This window comes from Vespula vulgaris, chromosome 8 (assembly GCF_905475345.1).
Source record: "Vespula vulgaris chromosome 8, iyVesVulg1.1, whole genome shotgun sequence".
Classification (NCBI taxonomy): Eukaryota; Metazoa; Arthropoda; class Insecta; order Hymenoptera; family Vespidae; genus Vespula; species Vespula vulgaris.
Genome location: NC_066593.1, coordinates 2837489 through 2862273, shown reverse-complemented (window position 1 = coordinate 2862273; position 24785 = coordinate 2837489). Strand labels below are relative to the sequence as shown.

The 24785-nt window shown below is 31.1% G+C and overlaps 3 protein-coding genes across 9 annotated transcripts in view; 2 read left to right on the top strand and 1 right to left on the bottom strand.

Annotated features, from left to right (window-relative positions):
* Positions 1-9271, top strand: part of LOC127065611 (myb-like protein P) — a 40417-nt gene extending 31146 nt beyond the window's left edge. Inside the window, exon 5 of the mRNA XM_050998194.1 lies at positions 1-9271. This exon is cut by the window's left edge and continues 3655 nt beyond it. The gene's annotated coding sequence lies outside the window, so the exon portion shown is untranslated.
* A 1596-nt stretch (positions 9272-10867) lies between these two features.
* The window catches only part of LOC127065600 (neuroligin-4, X-linked-like), a 219171-nt gene continuing 205253 nt past the window's right edge, over positions 10868-24785 (bottom strand). For all 7 annotated transcript variants that reach the window (XM_050998161.1, XM_050998158.1, XM_050998162.1 and 4 more), the window contains 4 exons: positions 17821-18154; positions 17093-17356; positions 16548-16698; positions 10868-15583 (listed from right to left, as the gene is read on the bottom strand). In XM_050998161.1, the coding sequence (XP_050854118.1) occupies positions 15434-15583; positions 16548-16698; positions 17093-17356; positions 17821-18154 (899 nt within the window). In that variant the 3' untranslated portion in view covers positions 10868-15433. The remainder of the gene's footprint in view (positions 15584-16547; positions 16699-17092; positions 17357-17820; positions 18155-24785) is intronic.
* LOC127065619 (peritrophin-1-like) lies at positions 19490-20458 on the top strand. The gene is made up of 2 exons (XM_050998215.1): positions 19490-19577; positions 19863-20458. Exons 1-2 carry the CDS (start codon positions 19571-19573, stop codon positions 20222-20224), a joined length of 369 nt encoding a protein of 122 aa, XP_050854172.1. The 5' UTR covers positions 19490-19570; the 3' UTR covers positions 20225-20458.

Below are 24785 nucleotides of genomic sequence, written 5' to 3'. Positions count from 1 at the left end.
ACTAATACATAACGTATTTGCGTTCTTTTTTTTACATTGTTATACCTACGAATATACGAAAAAAAAAATTAATTAAATAAATAAATAAATAAAGTGTGTATTACACCGAGAACGTTAGAGGAAAGATGAAGTAGCACGAATGCGCGTATGTATTTTTCTTTTTTTTCCTTTTTTTTGCTATATATTAATATAGTTACTATATTTAACAGAGAGAGAAGTGTGTGTGTGTGTGTGTGTGTTGTGCATGCGCGCGCGTTCTGTGTACGTGTGAGAGAGAGAGAGAGAAAGAGTAAGAGTGAGAAAAAAAACGAAAGAGTGAATCAATAGGAGGAACAAGAAAAGAGAAAATATAATTCATTGAACGCGACAAATTTAATCAAAATACGCACTCACGTAAGTTTAATATCCGACACGATTTATACCGATCAACAAGAGACGACATACACATTTTCTTCTCCCGTGTAAGAATACACGAATACGAATATGTATATACATACATACATACGGACATTGATACATACGACCGTACACTTGGTGAGATTAAAGCGGTCAGTAGGTTTTTTTAATTGATCAGAAATTTCTACTTGTTGTCGGTTTAAACAAAGGTATTCCGTCTGATCTGTGCCAAATTAACACGTAGACTTACTTTTTTTCGTTCCTCCGTTAGAAACATACGTAGTTTTTCCATGTGCGTACATACATACATGCATACATACACACATATATACGTACATACATACATACATACATACATACATACATACATACATACATAGGTCGATGTAATGAAAAAGCAGAGGTCGATCGAGTCGTCCAACGCGTCGTATCAGAATCGATCGTTCTTCTCCTCCATCATCGACTCGTCGATCCTAACGAACCCTTTTTCGACTGAGATGATCCTCATGGATCTATGAAAGATGTGTGTCACATGTTTTTTCTACGTTAAGAATTAAAAAAGGGAAAACGCGAGCAACGATAACGTTCGGATATGTATCTAACGTTTTCGAATGAAGAAAAAGAAAAAAGAAAAGAAAAGGAAAAAAAATGAAAAAGAAAAAAAAAATACAAACCCGCACTTTGGATCCTTTTTACCTCGTATAATATATACGTACTTACTTTCGTATGATATATACGTATATTTATATATACGTAATCGACCGGATGTTTTTTTTACGATTATACATACGTATATAGAAATATACGTATAAATATATATATATATATATATATATATATACTACACACGTATACATATACATATGCATGCATAAGCATACAGAGAAGTAATTGAACATTTTCTCGTGCCTTTTGAAGGGAGGAACGATCGAGTTCGCGGGCCGAAACGATCGATAGATCTGTGACAGAAGAGATCCAGTAAAATTATTCATGAAACGCACATACGATATATGCGAGCGTATTTATAAAGCGTGTCCTATACGTTCAGAATTTACTTACTTTTAATTTATTTTTTTTCTCAACCAGTTAAGATCCAACTCACACAGACCATTGACGACGCATTAACGTTATCTTTCGATCGCGAATACTATTAACTATATCGTTACTATTATCGCTATTATTACTATTGTTATTGTCACTGCTGCCGCCGCTGCTGCTACTATTACTATTACTACTATTACTATTACTACTACGACTACTATCACAATACTATTACCACTACTATTATCACTGCTATTGCTATTACTATTCCTATTACTATCACTATTGCTGCTGCTCCTATTATTCCTAGTACTGGTACTACTAAACTATTACTACTACTACTATTACTACAACTACTACTACTACTACTACTACTACTATCACTACTATACTACTACTACACTACTACTATTATTACTACTACTACTACTACGACTACTACGACTATTACTACTACTACTATCACTACTACTATTATTCTTACTATTACTATTAATTATTAACTTTTTCCACGATGACGTTAAACGATGTATAAGAGCGATGTATAAGAGTTAAAGCGTATGTATGCCTAAGAGAAATTAATTGTAGGGTATTCGTTAAGTATGTAAGTAAGTAAATAAACGAACAAGGATGTTACTAAACCATATTGTCGAACCACATACGTCATGTTACTCGTATACTCTTCTCGCATACACAGAAACACGATCATGGACATACATACATAAATGCACACGAAATGTTAAACAGACTTTAATCGAGTTAAAACATTTCTTGTATTTTAAGTACGTAGGAATATAGATAAATACGCGATGGAAAATACAAGTTATTAATAATAGTATCTATAGGTAAATGTCAAGCTAATCTTTAATTGTATTGTGTGTATATATTATTTAGCGACATCGTTACATGCGCGATTACCTAAGGTAACTTTTACGGAAGTAGGAATACGTATGTTAAGAGAGTATGTATGTGTATATTTGTGCATTTTTATTTGTGTTTGTACATGTGAGACAAAGAAAGATAAGTGAGTGAAAGGAGAGAGTGAGTGATAGAAAGAGAGAGAGAGAGAGAGAGAGAGAGAAAACGAATAAGTGTGTTAATCGAAGATTTCGAAGAAAGATCGTTTTCGCGGCAGATACAAGTACACACACATGTGCGGACACGCATATTTATATATACATTCGAGATATATACATACATATTATATATATATATATATACATGTATGATGTATATTTTTATGTATGTATTATGTATATATACATACATGCACGCGCACGACATCGATCATCGATCAATCATCGTTAGCGTCATTTCGTTGACACTGGTAAATAAATTTAAAAAAAAAGAAAAAAGGAAAAAAAAAGGAGAACGAAACGAAACAAAAAGGAAAAGAAAAGACAAACAAGTGCAAAAACTTCCTCGCGAGAGGCGAACTGCGACATCGAAAAGGCTCGAACGTATTGTACTCTGGCAGCCAATAACAAATGCGTCAATCTAATTCATGGTTTGGACGTAGGAAAATGTTAACTTTTTTTCCATCGATCATTAGCATTATTCTATTCGTATGAAGTAAAATATGATCGTGTGTTAGAAATTTTAATAAAAAGTGCGACACATTTCTAGAGGCACACGAGCGAGTATGTATGCGTGATTGTTTATTTATTTTTTATTTTTTTTATTATTTAAAAAATATAATTAAATAAGAATAAAAGAAAAAAAAATGAAATTTGGGCTTCTATAATTAGCCTGAATAATCCAATTTTAGAATCTTACAGTATGCGTGTAAATATTTCTGGCGCGCGATCATACTTTTCTTTCTTTCTTTCTTTCTTTTTTTCGTTTTAGAATAGAATAAAATCGATGGAAGAGGAAATTTTTTTTCCAATTATTGACTGCCGGTCTACAAAAATTCTACTATTCTTTTCTATATAGAGACGTTTGAAATAGGAGAAGATAAAGAAGGTAGATAAAAGATTTTGTCGAAACGACGTCGTCGTCGTCGTTCGATCTTCGATTCGATTTTAAACGTCGATCGATCTATCGTATTATTGTAAGTTATATACAAAGATAGAAAGAGAAGATCTCTTGTTGTGTTAAATTCGACGATTTCGCGCACAAGTTTGTTGCGTACTCGTGACACGCTCGATACAGCGAGCGACTCCTTCGAGATTACAACTATATATATATATATGTGTGTGTGTATATATTTATATGTATATATAAATATATATAAATATATATATATCTATATAATAATATTGTATGAAAAAGAATTTCATAGAGACCCTCGAAAATATTGTGACGACGAGAAAAGAGCGTGATCACGTATGTACGCGCGTTTTAAGATGAAGGATTAAAAGAAAAAAAAGAAAAAAGAAAAAAAAGGAAAAAAAAAATGCGGCGGATGAAAAAAAGAGGAAAGAAAAAGAAAAAATCGAACCTTCGAAAAACATATTTCGAAGGTTTTATTTTTCTCTCTCCTTAAAAATTTACGTACAAAGCAATCTAGACGTCGATATTCGCGGGAGGACGCAGGAGGGCCTAATCGAGGAGTCGAGTGTAATATTTCATTTTTTTATTATCGTTATTCTTTTCTTTTCATTTTCATCATTTGTCATTACGTCATTCCACATTTTATTTACGTGCACCTTATCTTTTTTTTTCCTTCTTCTTCTTCTTCTTCTTTTTCTTTTTTTTTTCTTTTCTTTTCGACTCCAAATGCGTTATCACGCGAAACGACTCCGATAGTTTTCTACGACTGCGTACCCACTTAGATATCTCTAAAGGGCGCTTCCATGTACACCGATTGATATGTGGATATGCGTTTGTAGAAAAAAAGATGGAAGAAAAAAAAGAAATATGTATACGAGAGTGTGAGAGGCGTAATATCGCGTCGCACACCCATATAAAGAAGACATACACACACACACACACACATACGTACGTACACGTGCGTTCTTATGCATACGTTGCAACCTGCATTCGCGTGTATTCATTGCAGGTAATACATATACATACATACATAGGTACACGTAAACACGTACACGCACGTACGCCGCTTAGTAGCGATTAGAAGAAAAGCTTAACCTTCCTAAGGCTTTCGTACGTGATTAGTAACTTTTTTTCCTTTGCTTATTTTTTACTTTTTTCTTCTTTTTCTTCTTCCACGTGGCGTTGATTCGACTGTTCCTTTCATTTTTTTATTTCTTTATATTCTTCAATCTCATCAAATCGTTTTTTTAATATCTTAGAAATTACATCGTAAACAATTCTTCGTAAAAAATAACGCATTCGTTCTATCGTGGGATCTTTTTTCCTTTTTTTTTTTTTTTAATTTTTTTGACATATTTTGCAAAGTTAATTTGTTTTCTTTTTTCTTTTCTTTTAATCGTTCTCGTTGAATTAGTACACGGAAAATAGAGAAATTAGCGAGAGAGAAAGAGAGCGCGCGAGAGAGAGAGAGAGAGAGCGAGAGAGAGAGAGAGAGAGAGAGAGAGAGAGAGAGAGAAATAGATAGATAGATAGATAGAGAAGAAGAACGATCGTCTTGGGAAAGCTAAGAATCGAATTTAGTTGATGATGATGATGATAAGATGATATTCGAAGCGTTGCGTTCGTACGAATAATCGACGTAACTTATATAGATATTTACGTCGGTTCGAGATTTTATAAGACGAAAAAAAAAAAGAAAACGTTATACTTTTTCTCGCCTACTATTCGAGAGAGGACGTCCATTGTCGAGAAGTTACTCGCGGAATTTAAACGAGTCCGGATCGTCCAAGCGAAATTAGATTCCTTAGACTCGTCGGTCGGGAACTTAAGAAATGAAATTTCGCTGGTGCGAATTCCAGGTTTCGTAAATCAAGTAATCTCGAACATGTTAACGATTGCATTTCATTTCTCCTGTTCCAACTGTGAAAGTACGAGGCAAAGATATTCGATAACTTCCTTTTTCTACTGTTACGTCGCGCTTACGTAATCTTTTTGTAAGCTCGTTGACCGTCGTTAAAGAAAGAAAGAAAGAAAGAAAGAAAGAAAAAGAAAAAAGAAAAGAAAAATGGAAAGAAGGAAAAAAAATCTTGAAGAAATAAATAAATAAGTAAATAAATAAATAAATGAATGAAGAAATAAATAAATAAGTAAATAAATAAATAAATAAATAAATAAGTGAATGAATGAATGAAGGAATAAATAAGTAAATAAATGAATAAATAAAATAAATAAATAAATAAGAGATACGCCTCGAGGTTCGTCGGTAGATTTTTGAGGTGGATCGTGCTTTCACAAGAGGGACATCGACTGTTTCCCTGTACAAAACGCATTTTTTGCTTTCCCTTGTGTCCACCCCCAACCGCCCACCCACAACGGGAACGTTATGTACGATGTACGTCATTGACCTGTCACGCGTAAAGAACGACGATTTCATATTCTTCGATCTCGAGGGAATCGCTTGCGAAAGAATCAAATTTTTTATTTATTCTTTTTTTTTTATTTTTCTCGTCGTTTCTTTTTTGTATTCTCTTTTTTTTTATTCATATACATACACGACGTTTTCAATTTTTTTCGTCGAGGTGATCGAAGAAATTTTAAGAGACCTTTGCGTTTGGTAAATATAATTTCTATCGCGAGACACTCGATATATATCCAATTAGTTTCGTTTGATTCGAGATTAAAGTGAAATCATCGTTCGTCCTCGAGATATGTCAGCGGCGACAAAATGTCGATATAAGAGAAAGAGAAAGAAAGAGTGAGAGAAAGGGAGAGAGAACTAGTGGGTGTTAGAGTGGGAGAGGACAAGGGGAGAGAGACAGAGAGAAAAAGACTCGTTCTAAAATTTTAGAAGAAAGAGCGAGCGCGTTATTAGCGGAGAAACTATACGACAAACGTGGTTTTACATTTTAAGGTTAAAAATAATTAATGGAAAAGTAAACAAAAAGAAGAAAAAATGAAAATAAGGAAATCGGGTTGAAAGGAGAAACAAAAAACAAAAGGAAAAAAAAAAGAAAGAAACATTTATACTTTCGTTGCAAATGGCGACCGACGGCGACCTGGCTGACCTCAGAGTGAAATGAAGTTCGAGAGTGATCGATCCCCGTCGAACGAAATCGTCTCTCTTTATGGAAATAGCATGAAATGATCTTGAGAAAGAGAAAAAAAAAATATAAAAATCGCGTATACATTTGTGCTCGCTCATAGAGTAATATTAATATACATGTGTGTGATAGAACGATATTGATATATTGCTAATCGCGCGTGGATGTAATCTCTACGATAAAGAGAAAAGCGATTATTATAATTGAAATGTGTATTTCCAATGATGAGACTTCGACGGTAAAAAAAAAAAAGAAAAAAAAAAGAAAAAGAAAAACGAAGAAAAATATTTGGCAAAGGACGACGCTCATATTTACATATAAAAGGATGACTCGCGTAATTTGTTGATTATCGATGTTCCGACTCGATTACGTTCGTATCAATAAAACGGAAAATTTATATTTTTCGAATAAATACAAACTTTACTACGATTGCAACGATCGTCGTGCGAACGAAGATTTACAAGAATTATCTCAAATCTTTGAAGATTTTCAAGTTATCAATTTTCTTGTTTCTTCTTCTTTTTTGTTCAACGTTTATACAAACATTTCGTTCACTTGAAAATAATGAATAATCGAATCATTTATGCGAATCATCCCTATGTACGAGCCACGAACAAATCTATTTTATTTTTCTATCGAGGACATATCCCCGGCCCTTTCGGTCGCCACGGGCTCGATCAAACCAAATGAGAATAATTCATTAGCGCGATCCGTTGAGTGTAGCGAAAAGAGAAAAAAAAAATAGCGAAATGCGTGCGTGCTTGCAATGCTAAGATGAGCAAGAAAGAGAGAGAGAGAGAGAGAGAGAGAGAGAGAAAGAGAGAGAGAGAGAGAGAGAGAGAGTAAAAGAGCGAGAAAAAGAGAACATTAATAAGAGTGAGAGAGAAACGACGTAAATTACGATTTAGAGTATGAATGTGTCGAAGACGAAAAAACGAAAGAGAATGGAAAAGAGCGAGAGAGATAGAGGAAAATGGTGGGTGAGAGGTAGATAAAGATGAATGAGTAATTAACGTTACATGTTAATTAACGTCATATGATAAGAAAAGATGGCTGATATAGAGTAAGCAACACGTTCCGGATATGTTTTTTCACACTGCGGAACAGAAATTGACCGTTACGATCTTACGCGTGAGCTTGTATGTGAATGAATGAATGAATGAATGAATGAATGAGAGAGAGAGAGAAAGAGAGAGAAAGAGAATGATATTATTACGCGAGCTAACAAGTCGAATAGTATAACTCGTGAATCGGAGATGTTTTCTTTTATTAATCTCCGAGGAATCGAGGAAATACATGAATCTTCTTTTTTTCCTTCTTCATTATTTCTTTTTTCTCTCTCATACTCTCTGTGCCGTCAGAGACAAAAACCGTGTTAAGGGAAATGTGTAAACGTCGTATTGTATTTACATACTTACATAGATATGTATGTATGTATGGATGTATGTATGTATGTATGTATGTATGTAAAAAAATGAGTGACGAAGAAATGCAAATCTGGGAGAGACGTCGAGGCTCGTTAAATCTTTCTTCGATTTGCATTTGAAAAAGGGGTGATGGAGGAGAGGGGAGGAGAGAGGGTGAAGAGAAGACAAACGAAATGAAATAGTAATAAAAAAGAACTAACGAACAAACGAACAAACAAATAAATTATGCGCGAGAGATGTTGGCGAGCGACGTCGACGTAACGATGCGTGTATATATTTCTAAGCGCGATTAGAAATATCCACGATTTTCGCTCCATCCGAAACGATCGCGCAAATGTGAATTTATTTTATATATTATTGTGTATTATTAATAATATTATTATAATGATTATTATTAATATTATTATTATTATTATTATTATTATTATTATTATATTACGATTACGGTTATTATATTTTTATTATTTTTATTATTATTACTATTATTATTATTATTACTGCTATTATTATTATATATTATTTTTAATATTATTATTATTATTATTATTATTATTATTATTATTATTATTATTATTATTGTCGGAGTAAGAAGTATAAAAAACAAAAAGTAAAGTTCCTTGAAAATTTGAGACGGAAAGCGCGTTTCGAGATATGACGTGACGATAATTCTCGTTATATTCTAATAAGATGGATAAATTCTATCTTTTCGTTGGATGAAGCCCCTTGGCAGCAAAACTCGAATCACGTTTTCCGTATCACGAGAACAGACTGCCATTGAGTTGGACTTTTTTTGTAATAAATGCATATAAACCGAAGGGCAGAATACATTGCTGAGAGAGTATGTAAGTGTGTGAATGTAAGAAAGAGAAAGAAATAGAGAGAAAGAGAGAGAGAGAGAGAGAGAGAGAGAGAGCGACCGAGCGACCGAGCGACCGAGCGAAAAAGGAGTAGGAGAATGCACTTGTATGAGAGAAAAAGAGAGAAAGAGAGAGAGAGATATGCTCGCATACACGTGTTTGGTCGTTAAATATTTTATGAAATAAAATTGAAGAGAGAGAGAGAGAATGAGAGAGAGAGAGAGAGAGAAAGAGAGAAAGGAAGCGTGCGTTATGATGTGTACGAAGCTGATCGGATTTCGAAAAGCGCAAGCGATCATCATCGTTAATAAGGAAAAATAATGTTTTTCTCTTCGAACTTCGGCTCGCGTCGAAAAATAAACATTTCGTTTCGCATCAATGATTTTTCGAAAAGAAAGAAAAAAGAAATATGGAGAAAATAGAAAGAGAACAGCTTGGTGTACTTGGAGAAATATTTCGAGTATCTAATTCTTTCCCATTATTTCGAATTCCTTTATATCACCGTAGCTTAACATCGTCCGACATTAAATTTGCATATAAATTGAAGTAATCGTATTTTATACGATATTGCATTTTTTCATTCCTTCTTTTTCTTTTTTTTTTTTTGAGAGGTTTCAGAAATTATTTAAAAAAAAAAAGGAAGATATTTTTGGAGATTAATTTATAGATTATTAAGAAAAAAAAGAAGGATATTTTTTTTCATTGGGTAGTATTATCTTAATTTTTGCTATTCCATAATTTTTACTTATATAGAAGAGTTACGAATTACGTTTGAAAAAGTAGGAGTGATAGAGAGAAAGAAAGAGGGAGAGAGAACGAATTAGTATGAATGTATAGAGGAAGAAGATAGGAAGAAAGAACAGATATTCATTAACAATTTAGTTGAATTATATATTGGAGTGAACTTTTATTTGAAGGATCATCGATATCGAACTGACTTTTTTGACTTTTTTTTTCGCCTTTTTTTTATCGCAATTCATTATATACATAAATTGTAACACATACTTTCCTTTTCCCTTTTTTTTTTTTACAAGTACTTTAAAAGTACTCTGTACTATATATGTATATATATATAAAAGACTTTTCCCATTAACAATATGTACAAAAAAGTTCAGGAGAAGTTTTACTTTCGTCGAGAAAACTACGAAAAGAAAGAAAAAGAAAACTTTTACGAGTTTTGTTGCCGATGCTTGAAGATAAAATAAAGAAGCGAAAAAAGTGTTTGAAGAGTGTTAGAAAAGATAGACGTTCGAAAGAAACCTGGGAAAGAAGGAATGACGTGAGTAGAAGTCGAAGATAACAGCAATTCGAGAAAAAATTTCGAAGAAAATTCATCTTTCCTTATTTTTAAAAGAAACAAGACTGAAATTATTTGCTAGCGAATAAACAAAAAAGAAATTTGTGCTTTTTATATTATTTCAATTATCGATTTTACATTTTTATGATAGTCGACATTCCATAGTGTTTCAATTTGCTCTTTTTTTTTCTTAATCGAATTATTTTATCACACGAATAAGCTAAACTTGCAAAATTATATTTTGTTGATTAGAATTATAGTTGTTATAAAAATTTGAAACAAAAAATTTTATGTCATGTCGTTTTTTAAAAGATTCTAGTTTACATCATTCGATAATATAGGGAACTATATTACCTAATTGAGTCATTTCTAAAAAATAAAAGAAATGAGCGTTTTTATTTTTTATTTCATTGATTTCCTCGATCTCTCACGGTAGTTTTATTTTCGATCGACAGACTCGTCTTCTCAGAGTGCGAGAAAAGAAAAAAAAAAAATACAATTTTTTTCATGAACCTTTGTTAATTATAATTTTTACATTGATACCGTAAGTTGGTAATGCAGTTTCCTACGACACTAGGTACATGTAGATGATTCGATAGAAATAAATTCGATTTCGATCTTTTTCAATGAATATAAAAATAGTATTTGTATTTTTAAGAAGAAATAAAGAATATTTCGTTCGAATGAATCTATATATGTATATAATACAAATAGAGTTAAATTAAAAAGAGTTAAGATTAAAGTGAGATCGGATTAAAGGTACAATTAATGTCTCCATGTATTTCGTTTATATATTTACAATTTGACAACAAAAACATTAAACGTAACAGGCAGCCTCGCTCTCGACCGGAAGGTTTATTTGAAGTATCTTTCTAATAGAGCGCGAGGCCAGCTAAAGGTCACATAAATATAATTGTATCCGTCATAATAAATTCATTACAATTTGTATAATGTGTAATATGTGCACGTGTATGTATGCGTGCGTGTGTGGTGTGTGTACACACGCGCGCGCGCGTGTATTCGTGTGTACGTTTGTGGCAAATATTTGTGTAGTTGCACACGTGTGCATTTCTGTATATATTCATATGTATATGTATATATATATATATATATATGTATATATATAATATATGTTATTTAAATTTCTTAACATCGTAAACTCTCCCGAGTAATGCCTTTCCGCATCTTTTTATAACGAATACTATATCCAGCGTTTTTAAATCTTTTTTTCTTCTTTCTTTTACTTGTATTTTTGAATATAGTTGGATTGTCCATACTTGATGATATCGCGCAATTCGCACTCATGCTCGCACACCTCAAAATGTTAGTCCAGCGAGATAATATCGTTCTTGTTTATCTCTCCATTCTTTTTGCCTTTCTTTTCTCCTACCCATTTTCCATTCTCGAAAATGAATTGCGAACGTATCGATCGATCGATCGATCGATCGATCGACCAAATTATTTCGCTTAAGTAGTCGCATGATTAATTGCTAAGTCTCGTTTATTTCTTTTTTTTTCCCCCCCTCTTATATCTTATCGAAAAACACGCAAAACACATTCTTTGATTTTGTCTTGATTTTTTTTTTTATTATTTTTTTCCTCTTTTTTTTTTATTCCCCTTTTATTCCTTCTATTTGGTTTTTGTCGATAAGTTTATGTACAAAAGTTTTGATTCGGTTTTTATTACGTAAGTCTACGTTCGATAGCTTTTTATCGGCCTTTTTCACATACACATTCGATCAGTCGCAATCCTCGTTTTCGTAACCCTTTGCTTTTCCTTCTTTTCTTAAATCTCTTCTCCTTTTTTTTTCTTTTTTCTTTTTGGTTTTTTTTCTCTTTTGATTTTTCGTTTTTCTCAAATCACCCTTTCAGTGTCGTGGCAGTGTAGTACGCGTAACGGATTTTTATCATTATCCCTTAATCTTACTTCTATATGTATAATCATATTTTTACAAAAAATTCACGAATAGCATGTACATACATATACGGTGCGAGAGAAACAACTGACCGAGCTCGGCTTTCATTCATTCTCATTTTGCATCGATCGTTATTAGGTACTCGATGATAAGTGCAACGAAAAACGACGTATTTGTATTAGCGTCGATATCGATACCGACAATGCTGAGTTTCAATATTTTTGACTTTTTTACTTTTCGTATTTACTTTTAATTACGGTTTTTGTTATAGGCAAAAGGAAAGAAAAAACTGTGCAGAGAATATGCTCGACTTTTTTCAGATGGTTATTAATTTTTTTAATATGAATTATATAAAAATCCATTAAGAAAAGTTACAGTATTAATAACTAATAACTAAGAAGTAATAATAAGTAATAATAGTAATAATAATAACAATAATAATAATAATAATAATAAATAATAATAATAAATAATAATAATAATTAAAACAACTATCTCTTCAATGAGTAATACTTTGTTACACATATTTCATGTTTTTCGTTAAATATACTTCATACATAATTAAATAACTTTTCAATATTACATTGTCAATTGATTAACTTATTTCTTTATAATATAATATTGATTCTTATCGATATGTATCAATATTTTAGTGATATCTATGTATAGTATAGACGGTATCGATGTCCACGCCTTTATACACTCATTAATTTTTCACGATACTTTTAAAATACATTGTAAAGAATAAAAATATGGCAGCGGTTAATATGGCAGTATTTAAAGTACGAGGAAACATATTTACATCGAATGAAGAGTTACGATATAAAATGAAATATAGTAACATCGAAACTTTGAAATCCTCGTAATGATATAAATATGCGTGTATATAGCAATCGTTCTTACGTCGATGCATAATGTTCACAACGGCAATAGCAACGATGCAATATGCGAATTTTTTTAAGACAGCTTTGTACATCGTGATAACAGATAGATAAGATCATTTTTCAATGACTGAGCATCGACATATTTTTTATTTCTTTCAACTCAAGTAATATTTAACGAATAATAATTATTAATTCTGAAATTAATAATTCCCATAAAAAATATTTAGAGACGAGTAAAAAGATTTGATTGAATTTCTTTGATTGTTTCTTTCACTCACTGTTACCATTACCATTCAAAAATGTATAATATAAATAATCTCTCTTGTTGTTAACGACGTAAAGTATTCTAAAAGTAGATGTAACTTTTTCTCTTCTCTCTCTCTCTTTTTTTTTTCTTTTCGACTGGCCCAACGCTTTGTTTACTAAAATTCATATTTTCAGTGTGACGTCTGTAAATCACCGATTTTTTTTGTCCGACTTTCCCCATTGATAAGAAAAAGAAAAAAAAAAAAAGAAAAAAGAAAGGGAGAGAGAAGAAAAGAGAAAACGGGAGAACTTCGATCTCGAATTTGATATTTTTTTTTTTTCATGTTATCAAAAACAAGAAAGATATTGTTCGATGGTCAAGTCGGATGCGGCATTGGTGTGTACGCATAAAATAGATAAAATCTTAATACAGCGGTACCTCGTAGAACGTGCGGACGCTGTAATAAATCATAGGCATCGCTTCAAAGTGTCACTTTCAGTATAAATCATTGATGTGCTTGCGATAGGAGATAAATAATCGAGTAGACAAGCTTTCGCTTGTGACTTTGAAGGATCGTCTAATAGCCACGAAGAGGAGAATCATTGTAGATGTACAAAGCTCTTTGCTCTCTCTCTTCATCTTTCTCTCTCTCGCTCTCTCTCTCTCTCTCTCTCTCTCACACACACACACATACACGCACACACATTCTCTCTTTCTCTTTTTCTCTCTTTCTATTCTGTCCATCTTGAGCGTTACTCGCACACCCACACGCGTACACGAGCATACGCACTCGTTCGAGCATTCTTAAATGTAGAAACAAAATACGGATGAAGAAACGATACGCGTTAGCGAAGTTTTTCTTCTTCGCTTATTCCTCTTTTATTCTTCCACGTTTTTCTTCTTAGAAAGTAGCAAACTTTGGCGGGTTTACGGTATAAAGTGTTACGTTATGTATGTACAAGGAACATCTAACATCGTGGTGGATTAGTAATTTATACACGAGCTTCTTCTTCATGTTTACCTTTTTTTTTCTCTTTCTTAATCTTTTTTTATTTATTTCTTTATTTATTTCTTTATTTATTTTTTATTCATTTACTTATTTCTTTTTTATTTATGTCTTTTTTTTTATATCTTTCTCTTTCTCTTTCTCTTTTCCATATCCTTATTCTTATTCTTTTGATCGTTCGTTCGCCTCTTTGAAGATCCATCTCTCCTTCTTATCGTTAATACCTACACGGTATATATCCTGTTTCAAAGAGTATACACGTATTTTATACATATTTTATTTCTTAAGTTATTCAAAATACGAAAGAATTGTTTGAAAAGAAAACAGTGTTCTCGATTTCTCGAGGGAAATATGCGATGTGACGGATTTAAATTTTATTTATTTTTATTCTTGTATTATTATTATTATTATTATTATTTTCTCTCTTTCTTTTTTCTTTTTCTTTTTTGTTTTAACAGAACTCTATGTATTTTATTTATATATTTTGTGTGTACGTGTGTATATATATATATATTCTTTTAAACAAAGTAATTTTCGTCTAAAAAAATTCTCTCGTTTCATGAATAAATCTTGATAATCTTCGCGTATACACGTATACACATTTGAACAGACTTTATTCAATATAGGTAAACGTTAAATTATACATGGTGATTCAATAATTTCATTACCGACTTTAAAATACAAAATAATCAAAGACGTTTCATTTATTACACAACGTATTACACCGTACTTCGATTTCAATCGTCGCTTCCGAATGATATCATTGAAAGGTATAAGAAAATTAGAAATATTATTGATTCACCCGATATAATTTATCTAATAATTACAGAGAGAAAAGATCTTGGCTAATTGTTAGTTTGATTGTTCTTCCATTTCGGCCAAATTCGGACTTCGAATCATCTAAGTAAATGATCGATGAGAATTCGATCGATGCTTATATAATTTATCGCGGATCGTTAGTTCTTTAATCGATCAAAAATATGATCGTTGAAAACGCGACTCGAGTTATATTTCTTTTTTCTTTTTCTTCTTTCTTTCTTTTTTTTCTTCCCCCTTCCATTTATATTAAAAAGGAAGACGCGAAGCGTTTAGGGCATGAAAGTACATAGAATAGTTTCGGACGTTTCTCTCTTCCCCCCTCCCATCTCCTCTCGTCTTTATATACTGTTGTATATTGTTAGTAATTTTATTAGACAAGGAGATTTAGAGCAAGGTCGACGCCGTTAGAACGTCCGGGACGACCGGCTTTGGAGGGGGGTCTAAGCATCAGACTCGCATTTCGCTCATCGTTGCTTGCGAGACACGACTCGAGACGGTTGTACTCTGCAGAAGGGGTTGATTTTCTGGAGGACTCTTCGCACGGGGTGGTGGTGGAGCACGTGGTACTGTAAGATGTATGGATCCATTCGGTGGTCCCTAAAAAAAGAAGAAACAAAAACGAAAGATATGGCAAGTCCTTAATATTTTTCTCTTCTTTTTAAAAAATGTCAGACGCATCGACAGTCGAGTAATAATACTGTCAATTGCATATCTCACTTTCGTTTTTGATACTTAAGTTGATGAAAAATTTGTATTATTATCTCAACATTTTTATTATTATTTTATATAGAAATTACGCTGCGTCTTTTTTCATGATATTCAAATTTACAACTTATTTTTGGATATATATATATATATATATATATATATATATATATATATATGGGAAACGTGTTATCGTATTTTTAGAGTCACAAGTGTCAAGCTTTATTTTATTCGCTTTATTTATTTCTTTTCTTTTTTTCACTTAGAAAATGAATTATCGATTAATATGCGAAAGTTAATCCTTGCTAAGTTATAAGAAATAAGTTACAAGTTTCAAATATTTTATAATTTCTTTTTATTGAGTGGGTGGGGTTGGTAGGAAAATAAATTAGGTTATAGAGGGTTAACAAGAAACGAGTTTCACCGGTTCGTTCAAGGAATTCGAAAACTTCTTCGGATATGCTAAGAACGTCGTTGTAAAGTGAAACGCAAAACTTTTCTTTTTCCTTTTACTCGTTTTCTCACAGCGAAGCATCCGAAAGATTTCAACCAGGACTATACTTTTTTTTTCAATTTTATTTTATTATTATGGTATTTGCAAAGTAGCGAGAAATATGTAAAAAGGACATTCTATATATTTTTTTTCTTTTTAAGACAACAATTTTCTTTTCGAGTAAAACAAAATTATTTATTTGTTTTTGCTTATTATTTCTTGCGATTTGATGAAGAAGTTTTTTTGTAAAATGTTCTTTTTTAAAAAAATGTTTTTTTTTACGCTTGCCCTGATACATATATATCTACGTATTATATTATGCATTCTATAGGATCCATTTTTTATAACAGTTTCTTGACTCACTTGAGTTTGCGCGTTCATGTCCTGCATGACCGAAGCACGAGGAAGCGTAGCGTGTTGTTGCTGATGTTGCTTTTGATAATGATGTTGATGCGGCAGGGTGTGTGTGCCTTGTAAAGTGTTAGGCTCGTTCGGAGGCCCTTTCATCACGTTTCTAAAGGGAATAGAGAAAGAAAATTATTATACAACATTTTTGTTTCCTATCCGTTTTTCTTTTGACAAATTTTTCGAAGAAAAATAAGTGTTAATTAATCTAATGATATAAAAGAAAATCAAGATATAAGATTTAAAATATAGAATAAAAAAAGTTCTTCTTTATATGTTTACGATAAAATCAAGTTAGTTATATATATATACGATTAGCTACTATAAACAGTTTATATAAGATCTAAATATATATCTTGCAAGAAGATCAATCAAGATATATTACAATAAAAATTTAATTTAAACCTATATAAAAAAATATTCGATAAATTATAGAGATACTAAATAATGAAAGAAAATGAAAAATATATTGATTTATTTTCTCTGCAAATTTTACGATTTACCTTCTGAGCATTTCATTTTCAACGTCAACGATAACTTGACCACTACCAGGAAAATGTGAATGTGACGAGGGTGGTTGTTTCAACTCCGTGAAACCGCGCGGTCCACACTGTTGATTCAACATCTGTTGCTGCTGGAGGCTCTTGACCTCGAGTCTCGTCTTGTCTCGCTGATAATAGACACCAGCAAATATGAGGACGTTCAGTATAAGCAGACTACAGCCGATCGCTATCGTTACGCTTAATGCCGTAGAATATGCAGCGTATCTATAAGATTAGAAAAGAAGTGGCTAGATTTTATAGTGTTCTCGAACTTAGCAATTTCTTGTTTTTTTTTTTTCTTTTCGAATTATTATTATTATCGATGATATCAGTGCTTATTATAACTTTCACGTTGTACCGTCATTGATATGTTACATTATAATTTTTTTTTTTTTACATTGATATTTAAATAGCGACGTTTATAAAAATCGTCTAAAATCGATAGATATTAAAAAAAAAAAAAAGAAAGAAAAAAATAACAAAGTAAGTAACGTCTGAAATATTTCATACAATAAATTCATAACTGCGCATATTTCTTTTAAAGAAATTTGTAAAACAAAATTTCGTTCGATCTATCATCTGTGTTAATTGGATTTATTATAAATTATAAATTTTAAATACGTGATGGTACGTCTCTCGTTCTTCTGTTATTTTTTATATAATTCGTTCAATTAAATGCGATAGATTACCCAGTTGCATCGAGACTCGCCAAAGTATCGGTGCTGGCGTTGTGCACATTTTGAAGATTTGTGCTTTGAATAAGACTGACACACGTGGTTATGCTGTAGTCGGTTGTGGTAGGTGGTTCAGTGCTTATATTCTTTCTTTTAAATTCTTCGGTGATTCTACTCAAAGGATCTGGCCTGACCAAACCATCATAAAGACTTGGATCGGCGTGTCCTCGGAAAAGATTGTGTCTCGAATCAACGTCTTCCATTCCAGCACGATGAAGTTCCGGTACGAGTCGTAGCCAAACAGAAAGCTGATGAGCTCGATAATGATTTTTTACTTTTGGCCTCATTCCTAAAAAAGAAAAAAAAACAAAAAATAAAAAGAAGAAAAAAAATATATAAAAGTTATCTTTTTTTATTAGCTTATAAAAAGCCATACGACGATAGATGAATCAATGAACGACGATAGCAAGAATCATTTTAATATTTTTTTTTATTGTTCATAGAGTAATCATTTTTTCTTGCATTCTTTTTCTGAACGTTTATATTTTTATTTAATTGAAATATTCAATTTTAAAAAATTCTCCATATATATATATATATATATATATATATATATATATATATATATATGATATTCGTTCGAACTGGACGAGCATCGTTATTACATTTTCGATTCGTTATTTAATACTATACGATCGAAGAAATATACGCGAAATCAAAATGTATTTATCGGATTAATTGTAAGCGAAGTATGTATTACGACAATTTGAAATATGGGATACAAAAGGAGATTATTTTAACGCGTTACGACGTCCGGTTATATTATCAACGACGAAAATTTAATATCGACTTCCGACAGCGATAATTTAATCGTAGAAAGCTATCTTGGTATCGTGCAATATTCCAGATAATAAATCTGTCTGCACTGTGAAAATCATATGTAAATATGAATCATTCAGCGACTGGCATGATATTATTCGACTGAATTATGTATATAGGTACTTAACTACATAGATATGTAAGAAATATTTTATATAATTTATTACATAGAAAAATTTTGCTTGTTTAATTGGATCTAAATTAGATAAAGGAGAAAAGAAAATATAAAAAGAAATAAAAAAGTATCATAATATTCCCAAGAAAAATTATTTTAATTATATTATAATACGAGTTTAAGTTCTGTTATATTCGGTGTCATTGACAATTTGAATTATTAATCAGGCATGGGACGAAGGTATGACGTAAACATACCGATCAATTGTCTCGTTGAAAATTTAATTGGGGAAATCGCTTGGACATAAACCACAAGCTGACATTGTTGTTCGACGAGCTTGTTACTCATTGATGGAATTGTCCAAAGCAAACGTAAAATGCTTTGATTAACGAAAGTTTTTCTTTAATCAAAATATTTAATACTGTTTTGTATTATTGAAATAGAAGTGGTTTCAATGAAATATATATTTATTTTTAATAATAGTTGGCAAAAATTTTTATATTTTATTATTCGATTAAGTAGAAAAAGTTAGTAATTTTTTTTTTAGATGAGAAAACTCGTTTTTTCATTTCTTTCATTTCTTTTTTTTGTGGGAAGTGAATTTAATCAGAAATGGAAAAAAAATGGTTGATAAGCAAGCTACAGATTAGTCGATAAAATGTTTGCAGATACGTTGTATATATAAATATCAATGATTTGGGTATATATAAAAGTTGTCTGCTCTAATCGCAACAGTTAACGTTTCAAGTTTGGTGAAACCAGTTAATTACAATGGCGGGTAAGTTTTAATAAAATATCATTATTTAATTTATTTAAAAACCAATGAACATATTTGATAAAAAATAATTATATATATATATAATTAATATATATATATAATTATTTTTAATTAAAATGTACGTGTCTGTTTGTGTACAGAACAAAATTTTTCAATTTTTTCTATTAACACTTTAAAAGTATAATGAAAAAAAGATTTATTAGATAATAAATGAGCAATTTAAAATTAATCTAACATATTCTTTCTCACTTTATATTAATATTTTTATTTTTTATTTTATTTTAGCAAGTTATCAATTGATAATTGCGTTATCAATCGGTGTGATTTGTGTCAATGGTTATTATCCTGGTGACAAACCAATATATCCGATACCGACACAATGTCCGCTAATAGATCCGGTAGACTCTACTGTACTTCTAGCTCACGAGAGTTCTTGTTCAAAATTCTACATGTGCTCTAATGGGGTTAGATTCGAAATGGATTGTCCAAAATCTTGGTCGGGTTGCCCGCTTCATTTCAATAAAGTATTACAAGTCTGTGATTATCCACAACGTGCTGGATGCACATTGGACGAGAAGAATGTAGAAATAAATAGCAAATGCAGAAAATATAGGAAAAATATTGTCAAGAAGATTGTAAAAGAGTGACGAGAAAAATTTATGCTAAGAACGTTCCAATGGAATAATATATTCTCATGAAAGTTCTTGCTATAAATATTACGAATGTAAAAATGGAGTGCTCGTGCTAGAAGATCATTAATAATAAATTTAAAAAGAATTACCATTGTGTAAAAACACGAATAATGTCTAATTATTTTAATAAAAAAAAAAAAATAAATTATTTTATTTCTTAATAAAGTTATTCGTTTTTTATGAACATAATTATTTCTTAATAATTATTCATTAGTTATTGATAATAACAACAAGTTGCGATAATGACTATTAATATTAGTATTTTGATTTTAGTATTTAATAGTTTTAGTATTTTATATATTTCAAAGAAATTATATCAAATAATTTTTAATTAAAATTATCTAAACATTTCTAAAGAAGAAAAAAAAGCATGTTAATCAGTTAACAGTACTTTTCGCATTTTATATCCTTTCGTCATAATTATAAAACATTATTTTTCGAGTCAGATCTTATTTCTTTGAAATAGTTTACTTTCACAAATATATATATATATATATGTTTTAAAGAAAAGAAAAAAAAAAAAGAAAAAAAATGTCCGTTTGTGAAACAGATAGTTCCGCTTTTTCTGGATGTGTTCGTTTGTTGTATAGAAAAAAGAGCGATAAAAAAAAAGTGTTGGTAATTAAATCCTCTTTAGGGTCGGAACGTTCTCATTCATTTTAAAACGTCATTTTGTTTGGCTTGATCGCGATAAAATAGGGAGTTATCGCGTATATCGTTCTTCGTCCATGTGTACGTTGAGTTTCTCCTGCACACTCCTCGAATTAAATTCGAATTATATAAAGGAAAGAAACGAAAGGAGATATCGTTTCCCAATGACACGCAATGTTCCCTAGGATACGAGAGAAACGTGCTTTGAATTACTTAACAGTACGTTGTTTTAACGGGGTATTTAAGGGTACTTAAAATTAACAATTAAAATGCCAGCTAATTTCGTAATTAGAAATATTAAACTTTAATCTTTATACGATTACACGGAAACCTGCGACCGTTTGTTTGTTTGTTTGTTTGTTCGTTCGTTTGTTCGTTTGTTTGTTCTTTCTTTTTCCTCTCTTTTTTTTTTTTTCTTATTTCCCCTTACGATTTATGTGTGAGAGAAAACGAAATAAGTTACGCGCGTAGCTGGTAAAACTATAGCCGTCAGTTCGAAACAACTACCACATAACTTTTTCCGACCCTTTCTTACGTTTCCGAGTTGACCTGTCGACAGATAAAAATTAAAATTAATTAGAGCAAAAATTAATAGGAATTATTCTTTCGGTTTGATCCTGCGATACTATTAGAAAGTAATTAAACAATTCTGTCGAACGATATTCTATAAATTAATTAAAGAAAGAGAAAAAAAAGAAAAAAAGAAAGAAGATAACATCAGAATATATATATATATTATTATTATCATTATCAGAATTATCATTATTATCACCTATATTTTTGTGAATATAATCGATGATTAATTAATAACATTTGACTGATATTTTTTTTTATCTAATTTCACGATCGGACAGTTTTATTACACATATAGATATATATATTTTCTATATCCAATTATTTTTATATCTAAAATCGACGTTTATGATGATCGATAAATCATAAAGATATATTTTTCGTTTATCGCGTACGAACAATAAAAGTTATCTGTCATTATCAAAATAGGTATTATTCATTTGACCTCTGTGAATGATGTTATATCAGAGAGTATTTCACGATTTTTTTAGAAAATACTCTTGACTTTGTTATAATCTAGAACATATGCAGTTTCCTTTCGTATTCACTAATCCTCCTATTCGATGATAAGTACTTTGGAAACATCCTGTATAACTTCAGGAAAGTAGATTATCGTAGGAATTTCGATCGAACGCTTACACCGGTAGTACATCACTCTCGACGTTGGTGGTTTCGGTTGATGTGAGGAAGAAAGACCAAGCCCCTTGTGTTTCGATTCGAAGGAAACTACCTCTTGAAACGGATCGCTGATCAATGAGAAAAGCCGAAGATCGATTGTAGGTCGTCTTTAAACTATTATTTCATTCTGGATAACCTACCTTCTACCTACGATCTCATCTATTTTTTTTTGTTCTTCTCTCCTTTTTGGTTTTATTTTTTTGTTCCTTCTTTCTTAACAAATTCGAACCACTGCTAGTGAAAGCTCGTTCTAGAAATAGAAGGTAGTAGCATAAGGAATCGACAGGAACTTGTAATCTCGACTAATTTAGTAGCAATTAGCAAGGCGTTACGGTAACTTCTTCGGTTGAACATCAGCACCAATTATTCTGTCTTCTCGACTTCCTCTTAAAGTATATATCGTGTCATTTCACGAATTTTGCTCTTCGTATTTTTGTATCGAACTTTTGTATCGATTGTTTCGAAAACATGATCTCTTTGAAGTCTTTACGAGATGTTAAAATATTATATTTAATAATTTGATACTTTTTCCTTCATCGTTTTCTTTTTTTTTATATATATGTATGTATGTATGTATGTAAGTCTAGATATAATATATTCTCGATTTAATATAATTCGAATTAAGAGCGCTTTGTTAAATAATTATCCACTGACAGGCGTTAAAAAGTAGCGATAAAATTGTGGAAAGGATCTTTTAATAACTTCATAACTTCTTTCGAACTTATTAAACATCCTACAGGTATTATATATTAAATGCCATTAAATGAGCTTATAAATGTGATTACGTCTTATTATGTAAGAAATGCTTATTTTAACACGTTAACAATCGAACGAACCTTGTACTAATCGATAATGTTTGTTAATATCATTCATACGTATACGTTACTGGAGATTAAAGATATAAATGAAATTCATTGGCATAAGTCATAATCGTTTTTACATTGAACTTTACTCTTATTACGTTACTCTTCAAAGTGACTAAAAAAAAGGAAAAAAGGAAGAAAGAAAGGAATAAAGAAAAATCTTAAAAAGATTTAAACTGCTTTTAAAAAAGTCATCGCAAATTTCATAATAATAAATTGCGAACTTTTCACTTTTCTCCTTGCCCTGAAAAATTTTCGATTAGACGTTAGAAGATAAACGTTAGACTTGACTTTTAATTTAAAAAAATATCGAAATCGTAGCTCGTAAACCGTATCGATCGTTTCGTTTGTAGACGCCTTTTTCGAAGGACTCGGATAATTTCCGAGCTTGAAGATAGAAAGCGAAGCAGGACACGACAAAGGCGATATAACTTCGTCTTCTATCATAAAGTAATCATCGCCTACGGCATCAGGTTATGACTGTCGGAAATATCGTTGCCTCTGACGAAACTTTACTCCGATGAAACGAGCTTGGTACATTCGTCGACGTAGAACGTGTGGAAGTGAAGAAAGAGAGAGAAAGAGAGAAAGAGAAAGAGAGAGAAAGAGAGAGAGAGTTTAGGATGAGTATTACGTGTGTATCTTCTACCTTGCCAGAGCTCATTCCTGAACGAAAGATCACCGGTTGAGTGAATTGAAGAATACTAAGGTTGATGATAAGGAGACTGAAATAGGGCAAAACTCGGCAACTTCAACCTTTCGAGGATGTTTCCAGTACGAGAAATATATGGAATATTGTTAGATTCAAATTAATCATTTAAATATATTCATTCATTATATCTAAGACTTTCAACGATTACAAATTTCAAATATACTAACGCTTTACGAGATAAGACAGAATAGCATTCAATAAAATATGAATAATACGTTTTCATTTTAATTGAAAAATATTACAACTGCTAAATACAATATATCGTTGTTAAATAAAAAATCTAATAGGGATATTCATAACACTTTGTATTATTAAATCATAAATTATTTGTAAGTTTTTTTTTTTTTTTTAATGAACATTCTTCGAAATTTAAGAAATAATCTTTACATTTCATAAATATATACGCTTGCAGTGATAAGATATAGTAGAAAGTGATAATAATTGTCGATTAGAACCCCTGCATAGTTATCGATGGTCATACTCATTTATCTTCTTATTTAGATCAAAATCTTAAGGTCGATTTCAGTCATATACGACTATGTAGTATTGCGATAACGTATCGTTGACCATCGGTACATTTATGTATTATATTTGCGTTATATATTTATATATTATATCATCTAAATTGTTCGTCTGTTAAATCATCATCAGCTAACATGATGAAGACAAATTATTTAAAAGATCAAAACGCGTTTGAGACGTGTAGAAAATTAAAAGAAAATTTCTCTTCGGAATAATATTAATAATATTGAAAAGATTAGAATATCTGTAGGTATGGATTTCGTCATTCTTGGTAATTAATTAATTAATTAATTCATTCATTCATTGGTTGAACTGATCAGTGAAGAGTCAATTGCAGTGGGAATCTCTCAAAGTTTTACATTTAATGCAGTCCTGTTCCTATTATCGCGTTCATCATTGTGTGGCTGTTCTTCTATCACTCAACGCAAAAGCTACCGAAGGATGAGGAAGTTTGTAACGTGTCGACCGCAGCACATGTCACGAGAAACATATAAAGCGTAACACCGAAAACGGTGTG